Source organism: Erinaceus europaeus, chromosome 4 (genome assembly GCF_950295315.1).
Source record: "Erinaceus europaeus chromosome 4, mEriEur2.1, whole genome shotgun sequence".
NCBI lineage: Eukaryota > Metazoa > Chordata > Mammalia > Eulipotyphla > Erinaceidae > Erinaceus > Erinaceus europaeus.
The window spans coordinates 28,990,519-29,002,580 of NC_080165.1; the positions used below are offsets into that span (position 1 = coordinate 28,990,519).

Sequence of the window (12,062 nt, forward strand, 5' to 3'; positions counted from 1 at the left end):
ATCTCTGCCTGACCGTCCTTCAAGAATGTTCTGTCTGAGTGAGGAGATGGTGGAGAAAGATTAATCCCATAATGTACCTTTCCTTCATCAATCTAGTGTCCTGCAGCTTTCAAAATAAGCTTGAGAGTCCCAGATAAATTCAGGCCATAAGTAATGTGTTATAGCATTTATTCTTCACTTTAGATGCAATAAAAAAGAATCTAAATTATTTATGAGTCTATAAAGTTGCCAGTAAGTCTGTGAGCATTTTTGCTTTAATTGAAAACTAAATAGGCTGGTCCTAAGTACCAGGGTTTCCTCCATGATTAAAACTAACAACAGAAGGCTAAAAGGAGGCCCAGTTTCACTTTCAAGTATTTCTTCTGAAGTCATGTGAGCCCAGATGGCAACAACAGCCCTTTGTTAGCTTAGACTTTCTGTTCCTTATGAAAAAAACCCATCTTAGAAAAATGGAATGATGGGTAGGCAATGATCTCCTTCAAGGGGATAAAGCTGGGAGGTTGAGGAGTGGGAGGAGAGAATGTGGCCACTGGCCTTCACTCTCTCCAGCAAGTTCTCCCTAGCCCATGGCTGATCAGGCATTTGGGAAGGGGTGAGAAATAGCAATTTATTTATTTATTTATTTATTTATTTATTTATTTATTTATTTATTGTCACCAGGATTATCTCTGGGGCTTGGTGTTACATAAGGAATCTACTGCACTCAGTGGTCATTTTTCTTCCCCCCTCTTTGACTTGATAGGACAAAGAGAAAGTGAGAAGGGTGGGGAAAATAAAGAAGGAGTAAAAGAAAGACTGCTTCACCACTTGTGAACCTTCCCTCTTCAGGTGGGGAGTAGGGGCTTTGAACCCAGATCCCTTGAGCATTGCAACACGGGTGTGTCACTGCCTGACCCTGGGATAGCAAACTTCTAATTGAGACATCTTTCTTTCAAATAGAACCATATTTCTAAACATTAAAAAGAAAAGGAGGTTGGTTTTTACTTAATATTGGTTTACTTAATATTGGTTTACTTAATATTGGTTTACTTAATATTGGTTTACTTAATATTGGTTTTTACTTAATATTAATGTTCCTTTCCTCTTTTTTTCCTTACCAGAGCAACGCTCAGCTATAGCTTATGGTGGTGCTGGGACTTAAACATGGGGTCTTTGGCACCATAGGCATGAAAGTCTTTTTGCATAACCATTATGCTATCTCCCCAGCCCCGCAATGCTTATGTTTAGAGTGATTCCTTCTGTGCTGTCAAGAGTTTCTCAGATTACTGCTCTAAGTGTTGTGTGAAGAAAGCCTTGCCAAGTTATTATGTTGAGATTTCAGATGACCTAATATGCCCTTCTATTCTGCTTCTACTTCCTGACCTTTGCAGGAACAAGTCTTTCTCTGGAATCCTTTTCATCCTGCCTCTTAACCTGAATTCCCTCTGCTCTGCATTGATCTCTTCTCAAGTCCTTCTTTCTGGGAGAAACTCCTCTGAACTCCACTGCAGATCAACCCCACTATCTATACAGAATAACTCCCTGGGGCTTATAGTCATGAGTATGATGACCCAGACCCTATCCACCTCCCCTACCAGACTCTTGGCTCCAAGATGGCACACTTCATTCTCTCTTTTCTCACCATTGTATCTCCAGCACCCTGTATAGTTCCCAAAGTAGAAGTGCTTAGGAAATACTTGTTGAAAGATATATATATATATAAAATGTATGGAGAAAGAGAGAAGGCGAGGGAGAGGGAGGGAGGAGAGGGAGAGGGAGGGAGAGAGAGAGAGAGAGAGAGAGAGATTTCAAAGACCTGCTTAGAACCTTCTGATGGATGAGGAAAGTGTGTGTGTGTGTGTGTGTGTGTGTCTGTGTGTGTGTGTGTGTGTGTGTGTGTGTGTGATCATGGCTGAATGTAACTGGAGATGATGTCATATGGTTAATGGTTTAGCTTTATGAGGTCATGGTATGTCTGGTCCAACCAGCACAGTGTCTGTACTGACAAGTTAAATTCTCTAAGCAACAGTTCCTCATCTGGAACATAGAAATAGCAATAGAGACAGCACAGTTTTTTCTGAGACAAGGTGAGACCATGCATAAAGATATGTAGCCTGAAGTCACTGTAAACAAAAGAATGTTTGCTCTCATTTTATTATTCAATTTATACTGCACTTTACAACATACAGAGACATCATCAAGGCTCTACTTATGTAGAATCTGTTAATGAAATGCTCCAGTGTGGCTAGGAGGCACAGTTTATTTCCATCTATTGGCTATCTCAATTAACTCCAATGAGTGGATTCTTACCCGTGAAGAAAGATTTGACAAACTATCCTGGGTAAGGACAGTTACTAGGCAACTAGAAAGGATGAAACCTCACTCTTTCTCTGAAACACAAGGACTCTGCTTTGTAAGGACAAGGCTGATTCTATTTGGATTAATCTTGCAACCTGACCATACAAGGGGGCCTGAGAAGACTGGATTGCTTTCCCTCAGGTCACAGAAGAAAGCAATTTGAAGCAAGGAACTAGAAGCAGAATTAGGATGAAGAATGGCAGATGAGGGAAAAGTTATCTGGAGCAGTGGCAGAAGTGTGAGGAGAACATAACTCTGCAGCCCTACCATTCCTCTCTGGCTGGAAGAGGTCTAGAAGGAGAGGTTGAGGTAGTATCCTTCCAGAGTGTCGACTTACCCCAGATACGGCTCCCTTTATCAAACTTATGTGCAAATATGCCATATCAGCAGCAAGACTCTTTCATCCAGTCCAAGTAATTTCACTCCTACTAGTGGTGCACCTCCCACTGGCCTGCCTGCTGGCCTGGGCTACCTTACCTTTGGTGGCCAGATCTGAAAAGCCTGGGAGAATGTATAGGCTTTTCACCTTCCCAAAATGCAAAGAGAGGAAAGCATCTAGCCCAGTCACCTCTCACTGTTGCCACATCCACCAGTGAACCCACTGCAAGGCTGAGAACTACCTCTGTAGAGGGTGGACTATGCTCTACCCCAATTCGACTGGGTCACAGGTGCCAGAGGATTTTTTTGTCATATATTATTCCTGGGTGATTTTTGATGAAGCTAACATTTAAATCAGCAGAGTTAAGTAGATTGTCTTCCCCACTTAAGTGGGTCTCAACCAATCAACTGAAAGTTTGAATAGAACAGAAAGGTTGATACCTCCCAAGTAAGGGGGAACTCCTCCTACCTGTATGGTTTTGAACTGAATAGTAACATTTTCTTGCTTTTGAACTCACATCGAAACACTAGATCTCTCTCTCTCCCCAGGGTTATTGGTAGGGCTTTGTGCTAACACTATGTATCCACCACTGCTGGTAGTCACTTTTTCCTTTTTTTTTTTTTCTAATTTTTTTTTACTAGCTAGGATAGAGAGAAATTGAGGGAGAGGAGATAGAGTGAAAGGCACATATCTGTAGACCTGCTTCACCACTTATGAAGTATCCCCCCCAGCAGGTGGGGAGAGGAGGCTCAAACTCAGGTCTTCGTGTTTAACTGGGTGAGCCACCACCCAGACCCTGAAACACTAGGTCTTGATTCTTCAGGCATTAGAGTTAACTGGAACTTTTTTACATTAACTCTCTTAGGGCTCCAGCTTGCCACTTCTCAGCCTCTGTAATTGAAAGAGTCATTTCTTTAGTTTTTATAGACTGTCTGTCTGTCTGTCTGTCTATCTATCTATACATCTCTCCTTATCTCCTCCCCTCTGTCATGTTGATTCTGTTTTTCTGGATAACTATGACTACATACCTATACAAAACAATAGTGCTGCGAGTTGGGACAGATGGCACCCTGCTTCTGATTTACTAAGAAAAAAATACATGGCTACCTCTTGGAGGCTTGATCATACCATACCAGCATTCCATTCACCAAGTGTCAACTACTCTGAGCTGAGCTCATAAATGTGTAAATATTCTCTTACTCAAGCCTCAAAGCCTTTTTTTAAGGTAATAAATATTCTCATCCACAATTCACATGTAAAGAAACAGGTATGGAGCTATAGGGACACTGCCTAGGGCGCACAGCTGGCAACACAAAGCACCTGGACTGGGGCCCCTGCTGTCATTCTTCACTACCACTGATAAGAATGTGCCCAGCTCTTTGGGTCACTACCAAGTCACCCCATTATCTGGGGCCCTAGTCAGAGATTCTTGGGATTCCCACATAGACATGATGGGCCTAGACCTCTAACTGATCCCTCTCTCCAGTGTTACTGGTTATCTTCATCAGGAACCGCATCGTGGACCCTCCTGTGGGTCTCTACAGTACCTTGCCCTCAGTGTGGATCAACAATGGTAGGGAATGCCCCATTCTTCAAAAAGAGGTTGGGTCAACATACTCTGCCATTCAAAGAAGATAGGTCCTGCAATGAGTGCAGCCTAGAATGTTTCTAGATACGACCATGGAATGTGAGCTCACAATTATAGAGATGCAGTGGTTACACAGGCCCCAGATAAAATCAATGGTGTTTACAGTTAATTGTTGTTAAAATTCGGAGGCTCCAGCTGGCTGGGCTAGCTTCACGGGCGGGTAACAGAGACGACCAGAGACATACGGCTGGGCAGGGAAGCTGTATTTCTTTATTCAGGAACAACAATTCATAAACTAAACCAAACTAATCACCAAACAGAACTCTGCTGCCTCTTTCCCCGCGGCGGCGCCAAGAACTCTCTAACTCTGGAACTCTGGAACTCTCTCGGGGTTCCTTGGGGCGGGGCCAAGCGGGCCCGCGAAACTAGCAGGACTGATCCAATTTTCTTGGCAGGGGGAGAGCTAGAACAACCCAATGTAAAGCATACAACAGTTAATGATACTTATATGCTTTTCCCATATCTGGGTGTTACTTTCCCTGGTACAGCTTACTAGTCCTATTTCCAACTCTGACATCATCTCCCCAGTCAATACTTTTAGCCCACCTGCATATTAGCTGTTGGGCTCAGGAAAAAAATTAGTAAAGTCATAGGCCCCCTGGAATATACCTACAAGCTTTTTTCCATAACGGAGACCCCAAATCTTCAACTGCAATATTCTTGCCTTTAGGTTCATGATTAGTCAACAATTTGTTTGGTTTTATATGTTGACTCTTTTTCAGCCACCAGGTTCCAGATGCTACCATGATGCCAACCTGAGTTACCTGGGCAGACAACCTCACCTATGTGTCCTAGAACCCCACCTCCCCTGAACCCTGCCCCACTAGGAAAAGATAGAAACAGGATGGGAGTATGGATCAACCTGTCAATGCCCGTGACCAGCGGAGAAACAGAGACCTTCCACCTTCTGTACCCCATAATGATCCTGGGTCCATACTCCCAGAGAGATAAAGAATAGAAAAGCTTCCAATGGATGGGGATGGGATATGGAACTGTGGTGGTGGGAACTTTGTGGAATTGTATCCCTCTTATCCTATAGTCTTGCTGATCATTATTCAATCAGAAAAAAAAAAAAAAAAGGAATGTACCCAGGACTCCAAATTGTAGAATCTGGCTGCAGATAAGACTACCTTTCCAATGAGACTCTCCCCTTTAGCCATCATTGAGCCCAAAGTGGTAACTCTGCAAACTCTATTTTGCCCCTTGATGGTTCCCACTTGCTCTGACACTTTAGCTCTGGTCTTACAACACCAGCTGGACTCTACATCACACTTTTTGAGCTTGAGCTGCCATGGAGACTTGGCTTCTACATGCCTCTTGCATTTACTTTCTTTCCACAAATATTACACACTGAGCTGTACTACACAGCATCCTGTGGCAACTGGTGCTGTGTTCAACAGGAAATTGCACTAGTAGCTGTTTTAAAAAGCACAAATAAAATGTGTAGCTACTTGGAAGAGAAAGTAAGTGAAGACAGCTGAGGTGTGGCCCAAAGGAGGAGCACACCTGCTAAGTCAGAGAAAGGGGTAAGATTTGGGATATACTAGTCATGTGCGTCTGGGTCTGAAACTTTGACCCTGATCTCTGCTGGATCTCTCATTCTGAGATCCAAGGACCTCCTCAGAAAAATACTGTTAAGCACACTGAACTGTGTGCTCTCAAAATGCATTTGTTTTTTAATATTTATTTATTCCCTTTTGTTGCCCTTGTTTTATTGTTGTAGTTTTTATTGTTGTTGTTATTGATGCCATTGCTGTTGGGTAGGACAGAGAGAAATGTAGAGAGGAGGGGAAGACAGAGAGGGGGAGAGAAAGACAGACACCAGCAGACCTGCTTCACTGCTAGTAAAGCGACTCTCCTGCAGGTGGGGAACCAGGATCCTTACATCTATCCTTGCGCTTCACAGCAGGTGCGCTTAACCCACTGTGCTACTGCCTGACTCCCTCAAAATGCATTTGTTAAAGGTTCTAAACCCTTGTAATGCAGAGTGTGATGGCATTTGGAGAAAGATTTTTTTGAAGAGATACTTATGCTACTTAAGTCATATTGGATGGGCCCTAATCCAGTATAACCAGTGTCCTTAGAAGAAGCTTTGGGCACAGACCCAAGGAGGGAAGACCATGTGAGGACATGGGGAGAAAATGTCATCTACAGCCCTTCACAGACACTGCTATAATCAGAGCAGTTCTCCTGGTTTTTGTTTATATTTTAGACGGCTGCTTAAGAGATTGTTAAGAGGCAGGGTTTAACTGCCTAAAACCAAATTTAAAAATCGCTGAACTTGAATGATCTCTCAAGCCTCTTTGCTTCCAGGAGATTTTATCACTCTTCCACAGAGAAAGAAAAGAGAGAAATTAACATAAGCAGGAAGCAGGCCTGCAGAACAGCACCACCCCTTCACTAGGCCTCTTTCTGAGGAGAGAAAGGCATTTGTTTCATACACGATGTCTATTTGTTGGCACAATCTTTGAAGGGATAGACTATGTCTTTAATTATAAATCCACCTGGCAGGGAAATGAAATATCAACTTCACTGGAAACTAACTACACTCTGAGTTGTTGCTCTGCGGTCAGATGGCTCAGTGTGTAGACTTACAGTAGGACTTTGGCACTTCCTTCCCCACCCTGTGGGGTTCAAAAGAAAAACACTCAAATTCACAATAAGATTCCTGCCCAACATGAAGGGCTCCTTAAGCATAGGAAGGCACTAGGTGGCAGACACAAGTCAACTGGAGTCAGTCACAGCCAGTGACATTTTCTCTCCAATTAATCTGTGCCAAAGAATATAGTTCTAAGAAAATAATCTTTGAAAAAATAGTCTACTAAAACAAGTTACAAAGGAGTGGTAGGGAAATATTTTTCTCTATGTTGATGTATTCTGTTGCTAGGAGATGGATCTGGAACAGAATCTCCAAATTAAACTTTCTAGCAGACTTTTATTAAGCCTGGCTGGCTCTCTAAGGGAACATACTGCATTTACTGAGCAACAGTGTGCCAAAGCCTGTCACTTCTGAAGTTACAAGACAGTTAACCAGGTCATTTTGTATATATTCCAGGCATCTTACCTTCACATTAAAATAAAAAGATGTTTATAAGAGGCATCTGTGTTGAAGGTGGGAGGAAAGGAGCACTTATTTTAGGAGAAAAAAATCTATAATTTATCATTTAGTAACTATGTAACCTTAGTGGTTACTTAATATCTTTTGGTCTTGATATTCCCATTTGAAAAACAGACTTAGACATTTTATTATTATTATTGTTGGATAGAGACAGAAATTGAGAGGGGAGGGGGAGATAGGGGAGAGAGAGAGAGAGACATCTGCAGCCCTGCTTCACCACTTGCAAAGCTCTCCCCCTGCAGGTAGTGACCAGGGGCTTGAATCCATGTCCTAAGTCTCAGATTCCTAGCCCTCCACTTCTAAGTCTTTCTGAAATATTTGAAACGCCTTGAATAGAGCACATCCCATTGTCCTAAGACACAGAAGCACCCAGGCAGTTTCCACACCTCCACTGTCCTTAAAGAGTACATCCAGCTCATATGCAACATTTCCACACCCCACTGTACTTCTCTGTTAGTGCTTAGTGAAAATGTATTACTATAAATTAGTAGTTCCTCAGTCATTTGGGCAAGAAAGTATTTTTCCAAACATCTCAGCTCCTCTTTCCTTCTTTAGCCAAAAAAATAAATGTACTCTATAACTTTTGTTTGTTGTTGTTGTCATCAGTCTTGTGTGTGTCTACTTATTGCCTCACAGACTACCAGCAATAGTTGCAGAATTCTTAGTAACAGAAGTGGCTTAGCAGGTAGAATGCACCCCGTACCATGCCTTAAATCCTGAGTTTGATGCTTGGCATCCTATGGGAGTATCATAGGGAATACCAATGGAACTTTACAGATGGTGGAATAGTGATTTAGTGTTTAGATCTTCCTCATTTTCCTCTTTCCCCAACCTCTTCTTCTAGCATTTGCCCTTCTTCCGTAGCCAGTCAACAGCATCAGGAGCTGCTTGTTGCTGGCTTTGAAAGTGACTGGGATCCATGTGGATTCAGTCGGCTAGGAAGGATCGTCAGTTTCCCCAATGAATGGGTACTCACGGGATGCACCACGGGAAGCATCCCCAACCTCTAAAGAAATATAGATTTAAAAAAAAAAATTTATTTATTCCCTTTTGTTGCCCTTGTTTTTTTATTGTTGTTGTTATTGATGCAGTTATTGTTGGATAGGACAGACAGAAATGGAGAGAGGAGGGGAAGACAGAGAGGGGGAGAGAAAGACACCTGCAGACCTGCTTCACCACTTGTGAAGCGACTCCTCTGCAGGTGGGGAGCCAGGGGTTTGAACCGGGATCCTTATACCAACCAGTCCTTGCACTTTGTACCACCTGTGCTTAACCTGCTGTGTTACTGCCTGACTCCCTAGGTCTTTTTTTTTTAATATTTATTTATTCCCTTTTGTTGCGCTTGTTGTTTTATTGTCATCGTTGTTGGATAGAACAGAGAGAAATGGAGAGAGCAGGGGAAGACAGAGAGAGGAAGAGAAAAATAGACACCTCCAGACCTGTTTCACCACTTGTGAAGTGACCCCCGCCTCCACAGGTGGGGAGTCGGGAGCTCTGACCAGGATCTTTATGCTGGTCCTTGTGTTTTGCGCCACCTGCGCTTAACCCACTGTGCTACTGACCCGCTTCCATCTTTTTTTTTTTAAAGGCCACACAGGAGCAACATCCTGGATTCATTACCATAAAAAGAAAAATATATACAATTCTATACAGATATAGAAATTATACAACTTACAGTAATTATATTTTATTGCAGAATCAGTACATCCTCTATATTAAAAAAAATCCCTGAGAAGTTTGTTAAAATATATGATGGAATAATATGGTTAGGATATAGTAGAACTGTGTCTGAAGCTGCTTTCCCTGCTGCATTGTAGAAACCTAAGGGCAGGAACCACTGCTGACCATGCTCACTAGGTAGCAGTAGGCAAAGAAGCATCACCATAAACCTCATGGAGGGAAAGGCGGAGGGGAAGAACAGAGAGAGATTTTCTTAGGTCACCAATAAAACCATTTCAAAAGAATTCCAGATGCTCCCAAAGATATCCTAAGTAGTGGCAGAATCTCTGAAATTACTATAGAATTAATTGACATCCCTTTGGAGGGGTCAAGGCCTCACTTGGATACTTACTTTCCAATGTGTTTACCTACCAATAATAATAATAATAATCAGGTCCCTATCTCCTTGTAACTCTTCATTTATCACTCAGAATATGTATACATCATATACAAAGAAAATTTTGATTTTACTCAACTTTGAATTTTTACCTTGATAGAAGTACCAACAAAAGTTGGTTCCTGTGCCAGTCAGAGTATTTATTTCTTTGTCTTTATTTGGTGCCAGAAATATATGAAGGAATTCAGGGTCTTGTGAATTCACAATACTCAACCTTCTCATTAAAAAATTTTATTTATTTATTTATTTCCCCTTTTGTTGCCCTTGTTGTCTTTTTATTGTTGTTGTAGTTATTATTGTTGTTGTTATTGATGTCATTATTGTTGGATAGGACGGAAAGAAATGGATAGAGGAGGGGAAGACAGAGAGGGTGAGAGAAAGACAGACACCTGCAGACCTGCTTCACTGCCTGTGAAGCGACTCCCCTGTAGGTGGAGAACTGGAGGCTCGAACCGGGATCCTTATGCCAGTCCTTGCACTTTGTGCCATGTGGACTTAACCCGCTGTGCTACCACCCAACTCCCAACCTTCTCATTTTTTAGAGAGAAAGAAGTAGGGCAAGAGATAGAGGGAAAAGAGAGAGAAGGAGAGACAATACCCCATGGTGCCTCTATGTATTGCTGGGGTTCAAACCTAGGGTTTTATAGATGGTTAGGGTTATACTTTTACCAGATGAGCTAATCCCCAACCTCAGTGAGGCTTTGAAATATAAATTTCGATTCCATACAGAAATGTATGGACTCAGGGACAGAATTTCTGCTGACATATCTTACAAGGTTCTATGATGTCCAAGGCTGGTTGGCAGAAATAAGAATGCAAAAACTAAGTAATATGTGTCTGCCACTTGATCAAGTAAGCCACCAGTGAAGGTTGGTAGATGTTGGTATTTTGTGATTCTAAGTTACAGGTTTCTTATGTGACATTTACATAATTAAAACTGAAATAACATGAGAAGTTTAAAATATAATTCTAGGTAGAAAAAAAGGAGGATTCAGAGGTGGGTACAGAATGTGATTTTATCTATGTTAAAAAGCACTAAACAGGCGCAAAGCACAAAGACCGGTGTAAGGATCCTGGTTCGAGCCCCTGGCTCCCCACCTGCAGAGGGAGTCGCTTCATAGGTGGTGAAGCAGGTCTGCAGGTGTCTATCTTTCTCTCCCCCTCTCTGTCCTCCCCTCCTCTCTCCATTTCTCTCTGTCCTATCCAACAATGATGACATCAATAATAATAACATGACAACAATGAAAAAAAACAACAACAACAAAGGTAACAAAAGGGAAAATAAAAAAAAATCACTAAACAGGAAAAACACTAAAAAATGTTAATAACAAAAGTATTTTAATTGGAGGGAAGTCACAGACTCTCCCTGCCTCTCTCTTTCCTGCCCAAATACTGCTCTGAACCTGGAACCTAGGAGCCTCAGTCATAAATCTTTTGCATAGCCACTATACTATCTTCCTGACCTTTGTTTTTATCTTTTATTTGACAAATACTATTTATTAGGCAGCCAGCACCTTTATAATTATAAATCTGAAAAATCCCTCAATTATATAAAATTGTTTAAGTTAACAATGTCTATAAATTTAAATCATCACCAACATTATAGAACTTTGTACCTATTAACACATTTGTCTTAAAATCAAAGATAAGAGATGTTTCTCTGGGAATTCATTTCTTTCCTAGTACTGGTTACCCATAAGTCAAGGCTCTTTCACACTCCTCTTTCTCTGATGCTAAATACAGTTGGTACTATTTACCAACATTGGTAAAATGGGCATGGGGGTATACCTTAAAACCTCTAACTTCATGTTTCTAGTCCTTATAAGGCATCCTGTGTGTGCCCAAAGCCTCTGAGACACAAGCTTCACAACAGAGATGGGAACGGACTTACCGGGACCCGCGCACATGTTTGTGTATGAAGTCAGCATGGAACCTTGGAACCAGAGGATCTTTTTCTCCATGCACAATTAAAGTGGGACATTGAACCATGGGCAGCAAGTGTCGGCAGATATTCCCTGAAGGACAAAGAGCAGACTCTAGTTTACATAACCATTCCACAAAGAGCAGTGGAGCAACAGATTAATACAGGGTAGTCACATACTCTGGCTCTCAGTGTCCCTCTGGGTCTGTAAAGAGTGGTTTGGGTTAGATGGGGTCTGAGAGGCCTTACAGCCTTTAACCCTAACATTGTGTTTCCTTCTGTGTATTATATTTTTTAATTGCTACCATGGTTACAACAGGCAGTCCCCCCTTTTTCTTCTTTTTTTTTTTTCTATTTTATTTGATAGGACAGAGAGACATTGAGATGGTAGAAGAAGATAGAGGGGGAGAAAGAAAGACACCTTCAGGCCTGCATTACTGCTTGTGAAGCATACCCCAGTAGGTGGGGAGCAGGGGCTCAAACCTGGGTCCTTCCACATGGTACTGTGTACGCTCAAACAGGTGTGCCACCACCTGACTCCTT

At 41.9% G+C, this 12,062-nt stretch overlaps 1 protein-coding gene across 2 annotated transcripts in view; it reads right to left on the reverse strand.

Moving 5' to 3' along the window:
• The window catches only part of BPHL (biphenyl hydrolase like), a 42,607-nt gene that overhangs the window by 9,309 nt on the left and 21,236 nt on the right, over positions 1-12,062 (reverse strand). For both annotated transcript variants that reach the window (XM_060189152.1, XM_007522197.3), the window contains one exon: positions 11,490-11,613. In XM_060189152.1, the coding sequence (XP_060045135.1) occupies positions 11,490-11,613 (124 nt within the window). The remainder of the gene's footprint in view (positions 1-11,489; positions 11,614-12,062) is intronic.